Source organism: Ascidiella aspersa, chromosome 7 (assembly GCF_963924565.1).
Source record: "Ascidiella aspersa chromosome 7, kaAscAspe10.2, whole genome shotgun sequence".
NCBI classification, from domain to species: domain Eukaryota; kingdom Metazoa; phylum Chordata; class Ascidiacea; order Phlebobranchia; family Ascidiidae; genus Ascidiella; species Ascidiella aspersa.
This window is the reverse complement of record NC_139453.1, coordinates 27,968,615-27,990,219: the sequence shown is the minus strand read 5'-3', so window position 1 is coordinate 27,990,219 and position 21,605 is coordinate 27,968,615. Positions and strand designations below refer to the sequence as shown.

Below are 21,605 nucleotides of genomic sequence, written 5' to 3'. Positions count from 1 at the left end.
ATTAAAATTAAAGTGTTCCATTTTTTTCTGAATTGGATTAGATTTGGAATAACTGAACTTTGAAATAAAATTTAACCACATAATACGGGCTGGAATTTGATTATTTCACAATAAAAAAAGTTAAAATTACAATTTATCTTTCAAGGAGTTGAATTTCAAACTTTCCGTCGCTTAGATTGGTACTTTTTAGCATAATAGACTATGCTTTTTAGACTGTAAAACTAACCTACATGACTGTGAAGTCGTTCTGATCAAGTATTAATTCAATTTTTTTTAGGAGTTAGAGACTAAAAACAATGACATTGGACAAAGCAACATTTTCAACAACATCTATATCAACTCTAAAGATATAGGAATATGTAGGTTTCCAACTAAAAATTGTCTTATTTAAGGTCCCAAAAAAGAAAAAATACCAATAAAAAACAACACAAAAACAACATTTATCTGGCAGTTTCATCCTTTACCTGATAATAACGATCACAGCGTCGAACACGTTGTAGAGGTTCTTGATATAGCCGAGCAAGCCGAAAGCGATCAGCTTGGAAATCATCTCTAGCACGAAAAGTGTAGCGAACACAACATTGCTGATCTCAAGCACATTTGTCAGCGTCTCAGGCTGGAAATACAGGTTTGTGAAATAAAACTTGTATTTTGGAGCATAATGGCTCGAGGTTGTAGTAAGACGTAATAAGAATATACAGAAGTAGGTATCATTTTGAACGTTTCGAATAACTCTTTATTCATTTTCAACATGTAACTGGTATTGTTATAAAAAAATGGGCTCGCTTAACACTTACTTAACATTTCCTTTTTCGATTTACCTAGAAAACAGTTTTGCACTCTATTGTTATCACGGTTTTGAAATACGCTAATTTGCATCATTACTACAACTTGCCTTAAAAGATAAGTTCCTTTAAAAGAAGTTTATGGAGGTAGAAACACTATTCTTTATTTCGAAATCAGGGGAGAAATATAAATTATGTTTTGTTTGTATAGGCCTGAAAAAATACAGCATTCGTATCGTGACATTATTTATATGACAAAAGGTTAAATGCCGTGAAAATAGATTATTAAATTTTTGTTTTTGGTTTAGCATTGAAGAAAAGTAATTGGACACTTTTTGGAACATTAGCAAAAAACTTCTCTTTTCCAGACTAAGAAAAAATGTTATAAAATCAAAGCATTATTATGAGCTCTAAATCAATACAACAAAGTTTTTCTTCCAACAACACGCCTTTTTACTGTTTCCTAATTTACTGAGCGTGACGCAACAAAAGGTGGCCACGATACGACAGTGACGTCATAGACGAAACGAGAAATTTCCGGGAACAAAAATGAGCGACAACTTTTCATGACGCACCCCGCTAATGGATGAATAATGCGATTCGGCCAGTTTCAATTTTGAGCAAAAATAAAGTAAAACAGGGACCTTTTGCTAATTGGGGGGGGGGATTGAATTGACCTTTTACATCCGGTGCTGATATTTTTTTTAACTTTTAGTGAAGGAAACTATAAAAATATTTGCAAAAAACTTCAGATCAATATTTAAAAGATTGATAGCAGCAAAAATAACAAGGCAGGTATTTAAAAAAAAATTGGAACGAGTTTGTTTAGCCTGAATTAATTAAATCTGAATGAAACGGCTTTACAAATCAGTGTGGGGGGGTGTACAAGTGTCACATTATACCCGACACATATTGTCGCAGTGAAATCAAAGGTTGGACACCCCTAAGATAGCATTTTAATACACTACAAATAACAAACGAAATGCCGTAGCCATTTAAGACTGGCTTGCACAGACAAATTAACACAGTGGTTGCCAACTGTTTTGTTATCACGACCTCCTTTCTAGTTTACGATAACCTACGCAAACCATATTTGGTGTATTAGACACAAACCAGATTACAATCACATACAATTTGTCAAAACGTTTAAATTTCCCGAAGAATGGTATAAAAGTGTAAAAAAAGAAAAATATCCCTATTTACGCCTAATGATGCTCAACGGTAATGGCGAACGACGAAAACACTATTAACACAAATGTTAAACTTTCGGTTGTTCTTGAACCTTGTACTGTTAAATTTTCTGTATGTATTATACGTTTTTCTCTAATTTTTTTTAATTTTTGGTTTAACAAATATCATACGGTGCCCCCTCACCCCCCCAAGATAACCCCTTGCGACCCCCCCCTTGGTTGTCGTTTTGCACCGCAGACAACGCAACACTTCGTTTCCGAAGGGGCGGTTTGTCTGTAGCGTGTGTATCATCATGAAAACACATCGCAGTGATCTCAGTTGGCCGCTGATAAGCAAAGAAAATAGAAGACGCCAGTCCGTGCCTCGTTCTGCGGTTTCACGGCTTTCAAGGCTTGTTTTCGTGTTTTTCGCGACGTTTTTTGCTCACAACGCTCTAATGAAGCTCACCTATAGCGCCGCCTGTCCATTAGCGATGCGGTTTTTGCAATTACGCTTTTTTTCTATAGGAGTTGATAGCTAGTCCTGTTCAGTTTTATCTCTAAGAAAATATCATACTGAGCTGTTTTGCTGAACGTAAATATTTTACCAAAATTAGAAATCTTGTAAACTAGTATTTTTTTAATCGAAGGGGAGTTTTTTGTGCTTTGCTAACGTTTGCACACTTTGTCCAGGATTATTGCTCATTTCTCAAAATACTTTTTTGGTTTTGTGACCGTAAGGTTTCATTAAAGCACGAATTTCTTGCGTTAATAGAATTCTACAGTTCTTTAAAAATAGGTTACGAATTACCAATTCAACAAAGGTTGTAGTACCAATACCGGCCTGTTTATTTTGTTGTACTATTAAAATAATGGTAATAAATTAAAATATGGCATAAACATTAGTTTTACTGATCTTTTATAAAATTCCCCTTTATGTTTTAATTCTGTTTCATTTAAACTTAACAAGTCGTGAATAGTAAACAAGTTCGCAGAACTAAAACAATGTCACTCTTTAGATTTCTTTAGATTTCTTTAGATTTCCTTAGAACAGGTTTAGTTAATCTACAAAAAAATTAAAAAAAAGAAAAAAATAGCCAAATCTTAAAAAATCCTAAAAATCTTAAAAAAAATCGTAATAATCATAAAAAAATCTAAAAGGACTGATATAATGTACCTGGTTGTGGTGTTCAATTCCCATGCTGAGCGTGTTCACCAGAATAGCAATCATAATTCCCCGGTTAAAGTAGTTGCTGTCAACCACACGCTTCACGTTCGACGAAGCCTTGGATCGCATACGTTTCAACGCTCCCCACTTCTCCTAAAAAAATGCAATAAGTTAGCACCGTGGCGCCATCTTTCGGGGTGACTTGATTAAAACAAGTGTACTGAGATACTTGACATTAAGTTCCGATGCCAATAGAAGTTTTGACAAAATGTATCTCCATCCGTCTTGATAACATACGTCATTGCTATACTCAAACAAGCAAACTAGATTAAATCTAAATGTTCGAAGGTATTTTGTGTAAGTTTTTGGTCACATTATGCTTTAGCGCAGTGTTCTCCAACCTTTTTTGGTTTGGTGGACCCTCAAGTTGTTGTAACGAACTCATGCGCCCTGTTTGCTCAAAAGGTAAACTGAGGTAAAAAGCGATATGAAAAATCATTATGCATATCAGTATTATCACGCCAATTAAACCGAGCGGAGCTGCCGATGGTTTACACACTGTCGGTGAGAGTTCTATTATGGCTGCAGGCTGCTTGCGACTATTTTGTATGTCATAACACAACATTCAAACAAACTTGAGAAGAAAATAGCATTCAAACACACTTGAGGATTCAAATGTTAATGGTTCATTAAAAGTTTGTGACGCACCCTTGTATACATTTTCGTAGTGGTGCATGCATATTTTTGTGCAACCTAGAAGAGCACTGATTTAGCGGTAAAAAGTCAGGAAGGGTACCTGCAATTTAACCTACAATATTTTGATGAATTTATCTTTCAAAGTTAACAACAGAAAGCATAATTAAAATTTCCAAATTAATTTCCCAAATTGAGAGTTATTTCCGAGTGAAGGGTTTTCTGTATTGGCGGCTTCAATCGGATGTCTTAGACTTAGAATATTGGAAAGAATATTACAGAAATCAGTGGCGGTATAGCATAATCGTTAGGGAACAGGGTCTGAAGGTGGCTGAATTGCTTTACGGAGGTCGTAAGTTTTCACAAGACTTTTACCACTGCTGTTTGCACATAAAAAATTCCATAGTTCCAATTAATATTTTTTAAACAAAGGTCCCTTTCTATTTTAGAATAGTCCTAATTCGTAAAAGAGCCATTAAAAAAAAAAAAGTCCCTAATGATTTGGTTCATGTTTTTAAAGTTATATGTTGAAAGATTCCAGGTTCATAAACTCTAGATTTTTCATAAGATCTTGAACTAATCCAAAAAGTTCTTCACAGGTTTTCAATCTATTTCCCGCAACGGTTTTGGGCGAAAGATGAATTGAAAATGCATTCCATTAGAGAAACACGGGTCCATTGGGAGTAGGAGTGAGTGGGTTATGAATAGGTCACACTCATCAATAATTTACTTCGGTATATGAGGCTTTATGAAATAATAAGTAGGCTTCGACAGGCCAATGCAAAAATTGGAATGCTTAATCAGTGTTGTTAACAAGACGACTTAAAATGACCTAACTGCAAGTCATGTCATGTGTAAAAACAACTAATCAAGTCCCAGTCAATTCACAACAAGTCAAGTCCCAGTCAAGTCACAACAAGTCAAGTCCCAGTCAAGTCACAAGTCAATTTCAAATCATGTAATTCACATCAAAAATAAAACGCTAAACTTGCAAATTGGTAAATTCGCCCGATTATGATTATTAACTCAACTAAACGATATACGTTGGAGTTCGTTTGCGTCTGCGCCTTTTAATTAACCATTCCGATGAATTAGGACGTGTATTCTGGCATATTCAAGTCTTATTCAGACGATTTCGATCTTATTCTGTCGTAGCTATTACTGCGTATTTGGCTGTATTATGTCGTTGGTCCTACTACTATGGTTTTATAGATTTTTCTGCCTAAAATATTATTCCTTTTTATGTAGTATTGTGTGTAAAAAGCTTTCTCTTAATTCACATTTGCTGTTTTATGACATGCAATAGTACTTGTAAGCAGCGTGCAGTTTTACCGACAGTGTGTGAAACTTCGGCAGCTTCGCTCGGTTTAATTGCCATGATGATATTAATATGCATAATGCTTTCAAATTTTTATATCGCTTTTCACCTCATTTTACTTTTAGAGGAAACAGGATGCAGGAGTTCGTCACAAAAACTTTAGCGGTTCACCAAACCAAAAAAGGTTAACGAGCACTAGTCTATACTAATTGTCTCTCACCTTGCAATCGCACCCGCAGCAAGCTGACTCCTCTATTTCGTCATAGACGAGCGACTCGGCGCACGACTCGACGCGATCAGGATGCGTGACGTCATAGGGCGAGCAGGAGCAGTTCAGGTCGGAAGTGACGTAGGTGCGCGGTCGGGAGGGCGACGCGGAACCGGAACGGAGGTAGAAGCTGGGACTTCGGGAGCGATCTAAAGGTCAATTCAAAGACGTTTATTTTAAACTAAACAAATTATTGTAGAGTGTTTCTTAAACATCTGAAACGTGCATACTAGATATACATCAAGGGTTTTTAACCTTTTTTTACGCCTTATAATTTTATTTTGCTTCGCGTGGATAACGGTAGACAGGAAATTTTCAAAAATGACTTCATCATTTTACGTCACAACACAAATTGACTTTCAGAAATATACTGATGATTTAAGTAAAATGGAGTCTCATACAATCAGTGCTGAAACGTTTTATTTTTAGACTCTTTTCTTTAAAAAATTGATTACTTCTTAAATATACACTAATATTTCAATTAGAGCTTCATGAACCCCCTAAGACTAGTTCACGTACCTCCAAGGGTCCATGGACCCCAGTTTAAGAACCCCTGTCATAAGCAAAGTAAAAAACATATACACAGCAAAGTAATAATGAAGTCAATAAAACAGTCAAAAACTTCAGAGAGTAATATTTGTGCACCTTAGAAGGAAACACCGATCTAATGATTTTGTGACCATAACGTTTCGTTTAAGCACGGTTTATTCTCTAAAGTTGTGTACATGAACGTCTCTAAACCAACATATAAAAGTTACAACAAAATTCTTACCTGAAGATTCTCTAACATTGTGTATATATGCACGTCTCAGAAATATATGAACTTTTCTAAACCAACATAGAAAACTTACACCAGAAATCTTTACCTGAAGAGTCAGGCGTGGGGCTTTGCGAGCCGTAAATTTATGGCCATAAAGTTTCGATTAAGTTCGGTTTATTCTATAGCGTTGCTTGTAGAACGTCTCAGTAATAAAGTTCACCGAGAGCCATTGCAGACTCAACGAATTGCTGATCTATGATCTCATTAATATATGTACGTCATAGACATCTGAAACCTCATAGAAGTCTTACCTGAAGAGTCTGGCTTGGGGCTCCGCGAGCAGTAAATACCATCGTATCCCAGGGACCTGGTTCTGGGGTCAGGGTGCCCGGGGCCGAAGTAAATCGCCCCCGACGGGGTAATCGTGACGTCACCCGACTTCCGGCGGTCCGAAGCCAAGCTGTGACGCTGGTCTGACGTCATCGATCCGGTCAGCGAACGCAGTGAGGCGTTGAAGCTGGGTGTGACGCGCGGGAGCGTCAGTCTATGACGTCACAATAAAGGGTTTGTGTTTGATTCGAAAATTCCAGGCAGCGATAAAATTCTTTATTTTATTTTTTATTTTATTTGTCTTAATTTACATTTTGCGGCAGAGATGTTCAATTAATTTGTTCTATTATTATTAATATTTCATCGTGGTATAGTCATCGTTTGTGCATAATTGAAATGGTCAAGATAAAAATAAAAAAAAATAAAAAAGAAGGCAATGTCGGTTTAATAATCATTACTTCAAACTGTATAGGTCACTTGTAAATAGAGTTGGTTAAAAACGTGCTCCACTAAAATACCAACAGGTTAACAATTCGGCAAACCGTCGCAAAAATTGTGCGGGCGACTTAGGAAAGATTCCAACTCGCGGTCTTGAAAATACGAGACCACTGCTCTACAGACTGAGTTATCAAGCAAATTATCAAATGGTTTGTTTGGATGCCAAAAATAGATATGTTTATAGTTTCAAAAATGATGCTTGGATTTAATTTCAATTATATCTGTCTTGGTTAAGACTCCAATCTAATCTACTCAGTTATTAAACACCTTAGAACAGATTTAACACACTACCATAGGAAAACGCGGCCGTTTCTTTACTGTGCGGGCACTAAAGCACAAACCCTAAATATTTTACAGTATTTAACGTCTAATCAATAATACCCAGTCTTTTCTCAGCTAGCTTCTTATCAAAGTTGTTGATTCTAAACAAAACATATCGCTGATTACCGAGCAACCTGGGTGGAATTTAAACTCACGTCTGTGTGAATACGCGACCACTTCTTCACCAATTGGAAATCATACAAAGACAACTATCCCCTAACCTAAGCGAACTTTTTCCTCGATGAATATCGCGATTAAACAAATAAATCGCTGAGCTAGCAAGCAACCTGGGTCGGATTTGAACTCACGTCCGTATGAATACGCGACCATTTCTTTATGATTAGGAAATCGAACAAATCCTTAGCTGAGCGAACTGTTCATCACTGAACACGGAATGAAACAAATAAATAACTGAGCTAGCAAGCGACCTGGGCGAGATTCGAACTCACAACCGTTTAAATACGCGATCTCTTCTTCAATCAATGAGTAATCAAACAAATTCTCACCTGAGCGAGCTTTTCACCGCCGGTATGTCGAGCGTATCCGCCTCACCCAGCATCAAACGCGCCGAAACGGGGGACGCCCCGGGGTCAAAAACGGGGGCCTCGTGCAGGTCGATCTCGACCCCCACTTTCACGATCCGCTCGCCCCTCTCCATGGCGTGAAGGACCCCAGATCCAGGGGAATTCCCGCCCCCAACAGCGGCCGTCGAGTCGGCGATGTGGTAATGGTGATGATGATGGTGGTAATGGTGGTGGAGGTGGATGGACTTCGACTTTTTGGTCGTTTTGCTGGGTTTCCGCTGGTTGCTTTCTCTGGTGTCTGCCGCGTCTTTTGGTCGCTTGCCGTGCTTCTCGCAGCCGCCCTTGCGTCGCTTTTCCTGCTGCCGTAGAGTCCACCATCTAAAGGAAAACAATGATTTTTAAGGAGTTTAATGACTTAAAGGTCGATCATTTTACCGGCTATTCTCTTGACATATACTTTAACGGTTCGTTGCCAAACTGTGAAATGTAAGTTTCATTCAACAACAAAGTCGTTTGGCAATAGTGTCATTTGGCCATAGTGTCATTTGACCATAGTGTCATTTAGTCATAGTAGCATTTGACTATAGTTTTATTTGGCTATAGTTTCATTTGGCTAGTTTCATTTGGCTAGTTTCATTTGGCTAGTTTCATTTGGTTAGTTTCATTTGGTTAGTTTCATTTGGTTAGTTTCATTTGGATATAGTTTGATTTGGATATAGTTTCATTTGGATATAGTTTCATTTAGCTGTATTTAAACGGTGTCATTTAATCATGTTGTCATTCAATCGTTGTTTCATTAAGACATCTTTTCCAGAAAAGATGGTTATTTGGCGAAATTGTCCATTACTGTAAGTTTTATTGCGCACTAGAGTTACAAGTTACTCCATAGGGTCCCTACCTCATAATACGTCTCTTCCTCTTGCGATATAAGTGCGAGATGTACTTGAGCATCTCCTCGTAGCAGTTGCCCGGCGGCGAGTAGCTGGCAAGTGTGCTGTCGTTCGACTTGAATCTCAGCCTTTGTTCCTCCATCAATCGCTGCTCGCGCTGCTTCGTTTCCGAGAATTGCGTTGCTATGACGACCAGGCAGAGGTTGATCATAAAGAAGGATCCGATCTGATGAAAAGGTCGTTGGGTTGGAATATTTAAACAATAAATAACTATGGCTTTGGGACTGGATAAACTATTATTCAAACAGGCTTTAGAGCAGGGTTCTTAAACGTTTTTTACAGCGGACTCCTAAAATATTTTAAAAATACAAATAGACGTCATAAATCTGCTGATTTCGAACCAAAAATGTGAAAGTGAAATGGAGTCTAAATACATTCAGTGCAAAACCGTTTTATTTTTAATCAAACTGTGTTCTTTAGAAACTTGATTACTTCTTGAATCTACACTAATATTTCAAGTAGGCCTTTACGGACCCCTTAAATCTAGTTTATTGAACCCCAAGGGGTACATGGACCCCAGTTATAGAACCCTTGCTTTAGAGTAACTAAGGCGATCTTTATCAAACCCATGCAAAAGTGGATAGCATTTTGAACGTTTTGAACATTGATTTTTAACCTTTAAAGTGATTGTTATTTTTATTTCAAACTAAGGTTTTTATGTTGGAAACTTTTTAAACGGCTTCAGAAAATTTAAACGTTTATTGTGACTTGGTTGGTTCGATTAACAGGAAACAATTACTAAAGCTTTTGATTGAATTACTCTAAATAGGCTTAAAGTAAAATCACAATAGTTCCTATCAAGGTGAAATCACAAGACTGACTTTTTTGTAGCTTAAAACTGAAGGCAGAAATTGTCGTTGTTTTTGGCGTAACTTGAAAACATATTTAAGATAAGTTGCAAATAACAAAAATTACCAGACTAAAGAAAAAGGTAAAAACAGTGTCCCAATTTTAAAACTAAATATTTTCAACTATATTATTAGGTGACCTACTATTCATTTAGTATTAACGCAACTTTTCGTTACGACTTGGTAACTGTTTTGGTCATAACATATTCAACGCACTCACCACAATTAAAAGTATGAAGTAAATAAAGCTGTAGAACGAATATCCATCCATGACAAAGTACATGATATCCACCCAACCTTCCAAGCTTATCACCTGAAACAAACTTCACCATTGACTACTGTACAGATGCTGGTGTTGCGATATAAGGAATAGATCGGGAAAAAAATTTATTGCGGAGCATGATCATTTGAGATTAGTTTGAGATTTGAGTTAAAACCCACGTGCAACTCTACAACTTAGTAATAAATCAAACGTCCCACAATGATAAAAATTTGGCTTGACGTTTGTATATATCGTCGTTGTTTTTAGCTTTCAAAATAAATAAATAAAAACTAAAAAAATACAAAACGCAAAAAAAAAAAAAAAAAAAAAACTTTAAAATGCGTGCGTGGTGTTTAGGTTGAAAAAATAAACAAACACATAAATAATAATGTGTGTATGTGGTTTGCTATTACATAAACAAAGAATTGTGGGCTTTTATCAATTACAGCAGTGGTTCTCAAACTTTCTAGCTTGCAGCACACCATTAAAAGAACAACAATAGAGTAACTTTACAATCGCTCTTAACACACGACAAACTATATATAAATATCTCAATATTATTAATATGTGGATTGTGCGTATTTAAGTCTAAAATGCTTGCGGCTTGCGTGTATGCCAACTTTTCTTCCAAAAATACAAAAAATTTCGCGGCACACTTGACAATCTCTCAAGGCACACCACTGTGCCGTGGCACACAGTTTAAGAATCACCGAATTACAGCCAAATTCTCAGCACGCAGAAAAATAATCGGAAAAAATGCGTAGAGCACATTGTGCCAAGAATGGGTTTTACCTGGAAAATTGCAACCCAGGCGTACATAATGTTGTCGAAACTTATGGCTCCCATGAATGGATTGACATCACCGGCACGACAAGTGTTGTAATACCGGTTCCAATCGATGCAGTTTAAACTTCCTTCCACTAAAACAAACACGGCGTTATTTCGAATGTAAGCATAGTTTGAAAAGTTGAAATACGGTTTACTTTGTCTATACAAAAAATTCTTAGAAACAATAGGTTAACGTGCAACGTGCTAGTAAAAAATGGTTATTTTCTGTTTTACAGAATTGAAATTACAAAAATGCTTACGAAAAGATCTTAATGAAACAGAAAATTGTAAACCGTTAGTGTTGTGTTGTGTTTACTAAACGAATAGCAGTTTTTCACCCTTTTTATTACACATTAAATTATGGAGATCCTTTGGATTTTTTTGAAAGTAATAAAGACTTTAGACAAGGTTTAACTATACTATGGTATAGTCGGTAAAGGTACAGTTCCTTTGTATCCGAGGTCGTGAGTTCGAACCCCACCACAGGCTAACTTTTTCTAGCTATGCCTTGCTTGCAAAACAATCTTAATCAGACCAATTGGTTTTGGTAGAAGCCTAGCCAGGGTATTTTTAAACTATAAAATTGGCGCCCCTCATCCATGGTTAAATACATTTTCTATTACATTAACGTAATATTCTTTACTTTATACGTAAAAACGATTCAAGTCTTCATAGAACATTGTATTTAAGAAGAAGAACCCTCATTTTGGCATTTGTATGCCAAATTTTGGCGCCCCTGTACCTTGGCGCCCGGGGACATATGTACCCCACCGCACCCTTTAGCTACGCCTCTGCGTTTTGGTAAGGCCCTATAAGTGTCACCGTTATTTATCGTACACTTTACCAAATCACATACCGCTCGGGTCATAGTAGAGGTGGTCGGTCGGCATCCCCGTGACGTAATTGGTGACGTTGAGCGAGCACGTGACGTTTTCGACGCGTGACGGAAGCATCACTTCCGGGTCTGAGCACCTGAAGTCGCCACTAAAGGTCGGTAGAGTGCAGATCTGGGCGTTTTCTTCGTCAAAGTCCTCGCCGTAATAAAGCGGAAGTCCAATGCTGAGAAGTTGACAACAGTGTTGTAAACAAGCCATTTTGAAATGACTTGTCCCAGTCAAGTTATTTTTCAAAGAACTTAAGGCTAAGTGAAGTCTTTTGAATAAATATCAAGTCAAGTCCTAGTCAAGTCATAATTAGAGTTCTCAACCAGTGGGCCATAAGAACATTTAAGGTGGGCCAGAGACCAATTTAAATTTGGCTTCGTTTGTGTCACTATATTTAATTTTACAGAAATAATGGCTTGGGAAGGAATAAAAAAGGAATGTAAATTTATTGTTCAGCCTCTATCACACGTACTAGTGCACGGTTGAATAAATAATCTATTTTGAAATATGTTCTGCTGTGTTTTGTTCTAAACCTATTTTAAAGCCTTTTCTTTCATAAAAATTCTACTAAATGGGCCACGAACAGAAAAAGGTTGAGACTCACTGGGTTAATAGAAGTGAACAGACTTTACAGCTGTTTGTAAAAAGAAAAGCGAAAGCATTCAGCAGTAAAGCGGGGGTACAATATTGTGGTGTGGGCAATGCATCAGTCATTTCTAGTGGATACCGTAGTGGTTAATAGAAGTGTGCCCCTAATGTTACTGCCTGTTGACTTTAGTGGTTAATAAAAGTGAAAACGCTCTTTGTGAAATATAGAAAAACTTTTGTGAAAGGGAAAGCCATGGCGTTAAGTTGAATATTGTAGTGTGGACAACGTACCAGTCATGTTAGTGGAACCACAGTGGTGAATTTAAGTGGGTCCCTAATGTTACTGTCTTTTGACCATACTCGTCAGTTAAAACGTTAAAAATACTGCGTACTTTATGGGCCTAGATATTCCTGCTAGGTAGAACAAAACTTGTTTATTCAAAAATCACAATGCCACACCCAGATGTTGTTTATCTTATCGCTACTGATTCGATCACTGATGTCGCTTCTATCGAAATTCCAAACACAAGCGTATCTTATTTCAAAGTGCAAAGCAACAGCACTTCAGATCACGAACGTAAGTAAAACGCACAGCATCGTTAGGCCACTTTTAACTTGAACAGGGCATTTCTCAGTCGTTTTTCTCGTTGCGAAATTGTGCGGCGTTCAAGCTTGTGTTTTATTATTCATCGCTATAGTTTACGTAACACAAAGCACTCAACAGAAAAAAAAATAGCTTTTTAACACGCAAAATTGAGTCGCCCTTCGGTTTAATGGGGCCGCCGACTGCAGTAGTTTTATACGGTCAAAATAAAAAAGCAAGATTTCTTCTATACTTGGTAAAATTGCGGAAGCTCATACTAATTACATTCGAACATATTTAGGCTAATAGCTTCCGATTTGTCCGCGTAAAAAAGTTAGCGAATAGAATTGGCCCAAGACTTCGCGGTTATACTTAAGCTGACTGTCGGGGTCGCCGAAAGGGCAGCCGTACCTAAAAATGAAATAGTCAGATACAAAAAAACAGAAATTTTATAAAAACGGCAAACCGCAAATCAGCTCTAAATAAAATCAGCCCCACATAACCTACGTCGTACCCGAAATATACCCAACCGACAAAACCACCGCAAAAACAAGTAAAGCCTTAAAATAAAAGAAACGCCAAAAGGAGCGAACTTAACAATAACCGCAATCTGAAAAAAAAAATTCGAAGGTGCCATACAACATCAGACATACGAAGCCTTTGGGCTAAAACAAATTTATAAAAAAACGGTCAAATGATACTAGAAACGTAATCCAGATTCATTTTGGTTTTACGTAATTAAAATAGACAAAAATACAGTTTTTTGGGGGAGGGAGAGGGGGTTGTAATGGCCACGTGCCCCCTAGATCAGCCTGTGCCAGAATAATTGAATTCAAACAACTACCTCGCATTAAAATAAAACAAATTCATGAAAAATGGGAATTATTAAATTAAAACAAATTTATGAAAGTGGGTTAAGACATGCTAGAAACCTAATTAATTTAAAGTTTTAGTTTTACGTAATTAAAATAGACAAAAAGTTTTTTTTGTGGGATATGGCCACGTGTATCCACATATATCCGTCACTGGCATAACGGTATACGTTTTCATCCCTCTGTACTTCAAAGCTACTGTCAAGTTACTTTATTATAAAGGCAATGAAAATATAACGTTATTTGTGTCACCCTTCTCCATGATGTTTATGTAGGTTCGTAAAATGAGGGTTTGTATACCAACAGCGCAAAGTTTTTGCTGTATATTTTCATAGGTCTGCGCCACTATCTATAGGTTCAGCCAAACGACCTAGATCAGCCTCTGCCAGTTTTAATCAATTTAAACAACTATACCTCTCATTGTGGTAAACCATGCTCGACCCGTTGGCTCCCAAGGTTCCAAATATGGCGGCGTCGGGGAAGCACCTCTGGCGGAGGGTTCCGGCCCACAGCTGGACGGCCACCACTCCGAAGATGAAGAAGACGAAGGAGCAGAGCATGAGGACGTTACCGAGCATCGGGAGAGTGTCCAGGAGCAACATCACCAGGATCCGCATGGCTGGAGGAAAAAAGGAGGAGGTGTGATGATGAAGAGGAGTTGTTTGCAAACTTTTAAAGGTTTTGAAAGACATAGAAAAAATGTTTATCTACTCCTACATGGGCTTGAATATTCCCTCTACGTCTAGCTACAATATCCAGCCTTTATCTTAACGTATCGTTGGACAAGGAGAAGAAATAGGAGTGATGATGAGGAGTGGTGAAGCCCTGAACGGCAGGAGCGGTTTAGAACAGACAGTGTCATGCTGGGTTGCAATGGCTTGACCGGGGGTCAGCAAGCAATTTTCATAAAGGTTTTGATAACTGTAAGGCATTAAGTTTGCGGCCCTTAATGATTGACGGTCGCAGACCGGATATAAAATTTGGATTTTCAACTTTTTATCGTTAAACGAATGGATATATAAATAACACGCAAAAATATCTGTACTGAATTTTAATAAATAGTCGCTCAGTTCAAAATTTTATCAAAAATCCGTTTGGCACTGAATGCGACATCATTTCCACTCAACTTTATTCTCATTAAGGAACAATACAGCTGGCCGGAAGAATTACACTGGTAGGCCTTATTTAGCCCGCGGGCTGTTGTTTGATTACCTTTTGACTTATCCTAAGAGCATTGATGTCACTGTTTTTAATTGACTTAACTTAACTTAAGTTCTTTGTTCTCTGGTAAAATAAAGTGTTTCTAGCAATATTTTTCACTTACTCATTTTTTGCATGTAAAAATTTGCTTGCTATATACGTTGGATTTTTGTTATTTTTAGTTGACATCCCGGCAATTGGTGACTTGGACTGTAACTTACTTGTCATTTATTATGAACGACTCGAACAGTTATTTTACGAATGACTTGACTGGAAGTTCAAACGTTTCAAAACGAATTTTTACCACACTGGTATAAAAAAGGGTTTGATCCTGTGAAAGCAAGTTTTTAAAGTAATACACTTAAGTGATTGCTATCTGAACAAAAAATAGGTGAATATCAAGTAACACAATTTTTTTGAACGTTTAACGGCCAACACAAACTTCTTTTTGTCCTAAAATTGTTAGTTTTGTTTTATTTGTATGGTAATTCGTAAATACGAAAACAATTTGTTTCCCAATGATTGTGTTTTCACCAAACACATACCAAATAATAAAGTCGATAAAATGTCAAATTGTTACAGAATCTTTTCCACACGTAACTCAAGCTACAGCCGTTTCCATACGCAGAAATAGCTTAAATTCGCAAGCATTGGCATACGTGAAGGTGGTGTCACATTTCTTATCGTAAAAAGTTGGACAATGCAGATATTAACAGTAAAAATATTTTAGCGCACGCCTACGGATTATACCGACAATAATTTCACATAGCGAGCTGTAAAATGACACAAGTCGACTTCGAATGTCCTTTAACAATTGAAAATGTCAAATTGGATTCTTTGCCACTTGCTTGGCAATGAAAAACGACGTACGTCACTGACAAAAGCCACTGAAAAATCCGACAACATGTCAAAAGTTAATCCCGACAGTCCTTTTGACTGTCCCCTATGTCCTATTCAGGTCATGTTTTTTCACATAACAGCTTCAATTGCACGGAACATTCCGTGGAGCTTTGTGCAAAATGAAATCAAAACAGGATGCAGGGAAAGTTATTACACTTCTGGAGAATATATCCCACCTTTAACCGCAGCAGGCATTGGATTATGTGAAATTGACGTTCAATTGCGAGATTCTGGCCTATTTGTATTGACCAACATTACGTCTGTTTTTGTAGTAACAAGAAACGAAGCCTTCAATGCGAGTTCTACAAAGTCAATATTGATATTATATTACATGAACAATAATTCCGACAGATATTGGATTGGCGCGTGTTTAGAGAAGAGTAAACCATACACACCACTGGAGATGTCCGATAGTATCGGATAGGAGCCGATACCCGATGTCATGTGACAGTATCGGTACTTGCCCGTTACTCGGATAGTATCCGGTACCAAATTAATAGCGACAACATTGTTTTTCACACTTACAGGGAACTCGGTTGATGGCTCTCAATGGACGAAGCACGCGGACCGTACGAACCGAAGTGAAGTTAACCATCTCGTCGACCTGAAGCGTGTATTCGAGAATCCTGAAACGAGGATTGCAAGAAGGGCATTAGAACCTATCTCGAAATACTACATGGATTAATACCTAAAAAGAGGTAAGGCACAACTAAAACTGTAAACGTGAATATTGTACTTGAAGATTGGATCATAAAGAGGTTGTAGTTTGACGTGGAATGAATATCCCATACAGAAGAAGGTAGCATTTTGTAAACGTTTGGAATAATTCTTGTGGAAATTGAATCAATAATTTGTCGAAACGTTCAAAATCTGCTACCTTATGTGGGTTTTTGTATAACCAATGTGGGCTTTGATATATGTAGCATGTATTGAACGTTTCGAGAAACTATTGATTCAATTTCAACAATTTCATCCCAAACGTTAACAAAATTCTACCTTCTTCTGTATGGGCTTTGATATTCATTCCCATTCTACGTATTTGAAAGAAAAGAGGCGAAAGCCATACGCCCATACGCGCGTATATACATCGGTCGTTTTTACGAATAGCTCGGTTCATAAAAAACAACAGACAGATGCCAAAACGCAATTTCACGTCCCTAATTCGGATGTAAAAATAGCCGCTAATGATGACCGCCATACGGCCACATTACGCAAGCAGCGCAACACTCATGAATTACGCATCGGCATTAAAGCCCGAGTGACGCGAAGCCCATAGTGACGTCACAGCTGTGTGAAAGAGAACGTGAAGCGTGTTTGGATTTTAATTTTAGCGCAAGCGATTAACGCGGAATCCCGAATTGGGTGTGCTCGCAATTTCCTATTAGCGAGTATTGATTTGCCTTTTTACGGTCAAATTACTCCTGAAATATACAGTAGAGTGGGTTTAGGCGGGCGGTCAATTAGCTCCTGGGCCTAAATGCCAATAAAAAAATAATTTTTATCAAGGATAAGGGCAAAATAGCGTGATGAAAAACGATGGTTATTAACCCTTGTTTCATAGATTATCTTTACTATTTCATGCGGGTGTTTAACGTTAAAGCTAATGCACTGTCGGATTTGTGTGTTGATTACATTCAGTGGCCTTTAAGCGTTGAAAAAAACACGCAATTTTTCATCGCATTTTGTGCACTAGACGAGGCATGCTTGATGACGCTTAACCTTTAAAGTCCATTAGTTCTTGCGCTAAAATGACCACAAGACAGTGAACATAATATCGATGAAAGATTTCTTGGTTGGTATACTCCATTACTATAGTGTTGCTCAGCCAATTTTTCGCTTCGACCTAATACAGCGTATAACAGTTTTACAGCCAAGGTTCAGCGACCCCATTTTTCTTTCTTTTACCGAAATTTTGTAAGCGAACAAAACGTAAGATAGTAGCAATAAAAAGTTCGAATTTTACAAATATGACCAATTTCTTTTGATAACGCATTTTGCTCAATTTTTTCAATTTTTTTACCAATCGTGATAAATCTAACGATGCGAAATACCGCAGTCGGCGACCCAACCAAATGAAACTGCGATACAATTTTGTTTCGCGACTCATGGGTTGTGAAACACACTGCCACACTTCAACGCTATTTCGCCGATATAAAAGCGAAAACTAAAACTAAAAAGTGCGTATCGTGCTTTTTTGTTAAGTCGACAAACCTGTCAAAATGAAAGGAGGTATTTACACGGAAAACAAAGTCATTTAATTCAATGCAGAATCACAAAAGAGGAACCCTGTTAGCAAAGTATTTAAAAGGAATGGGCGTGACACAATCATGAAAATAATGGAAAACTGGGCAAATTTCATTTAATTCTAACATTTACTCCCAAAATGTAACCCCAACCATTTACTTAATATCAATACAATGTTTTAAGAATTCTATGAACTCTGCGGAAAATTCTGAAATCAATGTACAGTCACTAATGGGTGTATGTGTGACTCGGGCAAATAGCAACTTCATTTAAATCCCCAACCTTTTTTGCTTAAGGCAAACTAAAGGAATTTAAATGGGCTGCTGTACCATTACTAGCATTTCCGAGTTACCTGTTAATGTGATGTCACAATAAAAGAAATTGAAACAAAACAACCAAACCCATCACCTATATACCAAATGTTTTTTTTTACATTTAATGCGCTTTTATATTTCATTAAGTAGCTTATCAATCGAGAAAAATGAAATTTTAAAGGCTTTTTGGGCACCTTTGAGTATGTTTAACAGTTTGAACATTTTGAGCATTTAAAGCATTAGAGAGCACTGTTTTAACTAAAACACCCAAATACTACCTTCTAACCCAGAGCATAAAGATTCAAGTTTAAAAGCTTGTCTTCTGGTTGAGAATAGCACCCTGCATAAGGTATAGTGTCCCAAATTGGCATGCCGGTCTATTCCCACGCGTCACAATAGGGGCATTGTCGCGTAATTAATGGCAGCATTGTGCGGTCTCGTGTCCTTACACCTGTCATTATCCACGCAACAGACTTGGTTCTCATAGACGCTCTATAATGAGATGCCCTGAAAATGGCGGGGAGTCTTCAAACCAACTGCACTGCTGATACTATTAGACGACTTAATGCAGGGCTGCGGAGTCGGATAAAACAACCCAAAACACAATGAATTGCATTTAACCCATTTACGTAACTAAAATAAGTTTGATTATTTCACTCGTAGGGGTGTCATATAATTCATCCAGCAACAATACATGGTTGAAAAAAATATTCTACCATATATCCTATTCCACCTTTGCATTTTACAGTTTGCTGCCTTGTCAGTTTCGAAATTTAGTACTGCGCATGCGCATGTCGGACTCTGGACTCGGGTAGTTTTACGTGGTTTTACTCGAGTCCCGAGTCCGACTCTGACTCCAAGAGCCACAATACATAGGTTCTTAAACTTGAGTTCGTGGACCCCCCTTGGGGACGGGTGGGTTAGTTTTAGGGGGTCCATAAAGTCCCGATTTAAACCACAGTTTAAAATGTGAAAATTGGAACAAAGTTTTAAAAAGTTTAATTAAAAAATGTCTTTTAAAAGGTTTATAAGCGTTTATTTAAACAAAGACTTTTAAAACGATTTATAATTCATTCAAGTTTCACATCTTTTGGACCGAAAACAGGATATTTCTTATTTTAATAATTATTACTGTCAAAAACAAAGGATTAAAATGTAGTAAAGGTTACTGACGAGCCAAAATATGCGACAAAAACGTGCCTAAACTGCCTCAAAATAGTTAAACAAAGACAAAAATGTACCAAACAAATTTTACTGTAATTTTTGGCCAATCGGTCAATTTCGAAACAAGACTTCAAATTTTTCTCTCACCCGCAGAATACGATAAAGAAGTCAAGACGATTCCAAGCCTCCCCCAGGTAACCCAGCTTACCCCAGACCCCCATCGCAAAGATCTTGATCAGCATCTCAATGGCAAAGAAGGCAAACACAATGTGGTCGCAAATCTGCAAAAACATGCGAAAAAACAAATAAGAATAGTGCCGGGATGATTGATTTGATAAATAACTGAGTCCTAAATCCGTCGGAATAAAAACCAATGGCAATAATGAGGCCTGCACAACTGTTAACCAAACCCAAACCTCACCCCTAAGTACATCACCAACTCCACTAAAATTTCAACCCTAACCCAATAAATACCCCTACGATTACCCTCACAAACCCTAAACAAGGGCAAACATCTGGATGTCATAAAGTCACGTCATTAAACATTTAATCTTACAACGCCTGTAGTTGTCTTGCGAACACGTGCGCAAATATGCAACTGAAAAGTGAATTGCTGACTTAAAAAATACCCTAACTTTTATATAAAGACCAAGTTGGAACGAACAAACTTAATGAAATCAATAAATACAAAGCTAATTTTTTCTCTTTGGTTCACTAACTTTTTCACGCGAAATTTTAGTACACCAAACACCAAAACGTAAGAGAGCGTCATCCTCTCAAAAATAATGTGTTATTGGCCAAGATCTATTTGTCTTGAATGAAAGTGCGACGAATTCCCTAAATAACTTACAAAAAAATTGTCAAACCACGAATAAACGAGGCATAGTGTGGCATTCACGAATAGCGGCTAAGCTCAAGTTTCCAGTAATTTCTTAAACTGACATTTGCGAAAGCGCTGTACAAATAGAACTGGGAAATAAAATTGTCAGGTGTCGACTGGTATGTTGTCTGACTTAATGCAGCTTTAAGCTATACCAGTGGTCTTCAAATTGAGTTTGATTTCCAACGCATAACGGTGACTGATTGATGACATATATGCAGCTATGAAGATTTGAAAATCTTAAAAAATCTGTTTTTGATTCCTTCGCGAGGCATTTTGATACAGCTAGTTTTGTACGATTAGAGTACAATAAATAAAATCATATTTTCCGACATGTGTGGATTTGATTGTGTTGTCCCAGTTCCGTTTATAGTAATATTACGAATAACCTCTATAAACGATTAATGTGGTAGGGGTGCAGCAAGCTATTTGTTATATCTAGCGGTGCCGTAAACCATTAAGGTTGGAAACCACTGGTCTCCCAGTATACAAAACAGGATATGCGTTTTTATACTTGTGAACTGTTCCAACACCAGCATAATTGTAACATAAACTTGAACAGACACATAAACCGCCATTTGAAAAAAAAAACGGTAAAAAAGACAAAATAAATGTTTAAAAATCGACCTTAAATTTGCAAAACGCGACACAAAGGATCACATAAATACAAATAGGTTCTAAAAAAATATAGGGTGCGCACTTGCATTTCAAAGAACTTTTATAAATTTACAATATCAAACATAAAAACGTTAGGAAAAAGCCTACCCATACCTACTAAATTTATTCTGCTTAAAATTATAGAAAGAACATAAGCCCTTGTACTTACGGCAAGAACTTGACATCTCTGTGATTCGCAGATCACCGAGTCGTGAGCGCATGGTTGGTAAAGTCCCAGGGTTACACAGTTGATCAAGATCACAAGCATACTCACACGCTCGAACCAAGTAAGGTCCAAAGAACGACAGTCAAGGAAATAAGAGCTTTTGTGAACTTGTACAATTCATACATATATAATATATAGGTACACTCTATACACGTAACTGTACTACAGCTTGAAAATCAATGTCTCAGCCAAATAACTTGTGATTATACAAGCGCACCGAGACGTTGTTACTAGGATGATTCGATTTTTTGTCTTTGGTTTTCAGGCCTTCAGTTAAACACATGCGAAACTTTAAATATATTTCTTTCCACCGATATTACAACTTCCAAACATAAAATAAATCTATTCTTCACATGTTTTTGGTCGGAATG

The 21,605-nt window shown here is 37.3% G+C and overlaps 1 protein-coding gene across 1 annotated transcript in view; it reads right to left on the bottom strand.

Annotated features, from left to right (window-relative positions):
- Positions 1 to 21,295, bottom strand: part of LOC146138784 (voltage-dependent T-type calcium channel subunit alpha-1H-like) — a 46,030-nt gene extending 24,735 nt beyond the window's left edge. Inside the window, exons 1-13 of the mRNA XM_083394682.1 lie at positions 21,178 to 21,295; positions 19,619 to 19,752; positions 16,275 to 16,375; positions 14,064 to 14,268; positions 11,579 to 11,781; positions 10,687 to 10,808; positions 9,853 to 9,945; positions 8,733 to 8,950; positions 7,817 to 8,212; positions 6,473 to 6,705; positions 5,354 to 5,550; positions 3,132 to 3,275; positions 465 to 616 (exon numbers count right to left, since the gene is read on the bottom strand). Coding sequence (XP_083250808.1) covers positions 465 to 616; positions 3,132 to 3,275; positions 5,354 to 5,550; positions 6,473 to 6,705; positions 7,817 to 8,212; positions 8,733 to 8,950; positions 9,853 to 9,945; positions 10,687 to 10,808; positions 11,579 to 11,781; positions 14,064 to 14,268; positions 16,275 to 16,375; positions 19,619 to 19,752; positions 21,178 to 21,276 — 2,297 coding nt within the window. The 5' untranslated portion in view covers positions 21,277 to 21,295. The remainder of the gene's footprint in view (positions 1 to 464; positions 617 to 3,131; positions 3,276 to 5,353; positions 5,551 to 6,472; positions 6,706 to 7,816; positions 8,213 to 8,732; positions 8,951 to 9,852; positions 9,946 to 10,686; positions 10,809 to 11,578; positions 11,782 to 14,063; positions 14,269 to 16,274; positions 16,376 to 19,618; positions 19,753 to 21,177) is intronic.
- Positions 21,296 to 21,605: the final 310 nt, after the last annotated feature.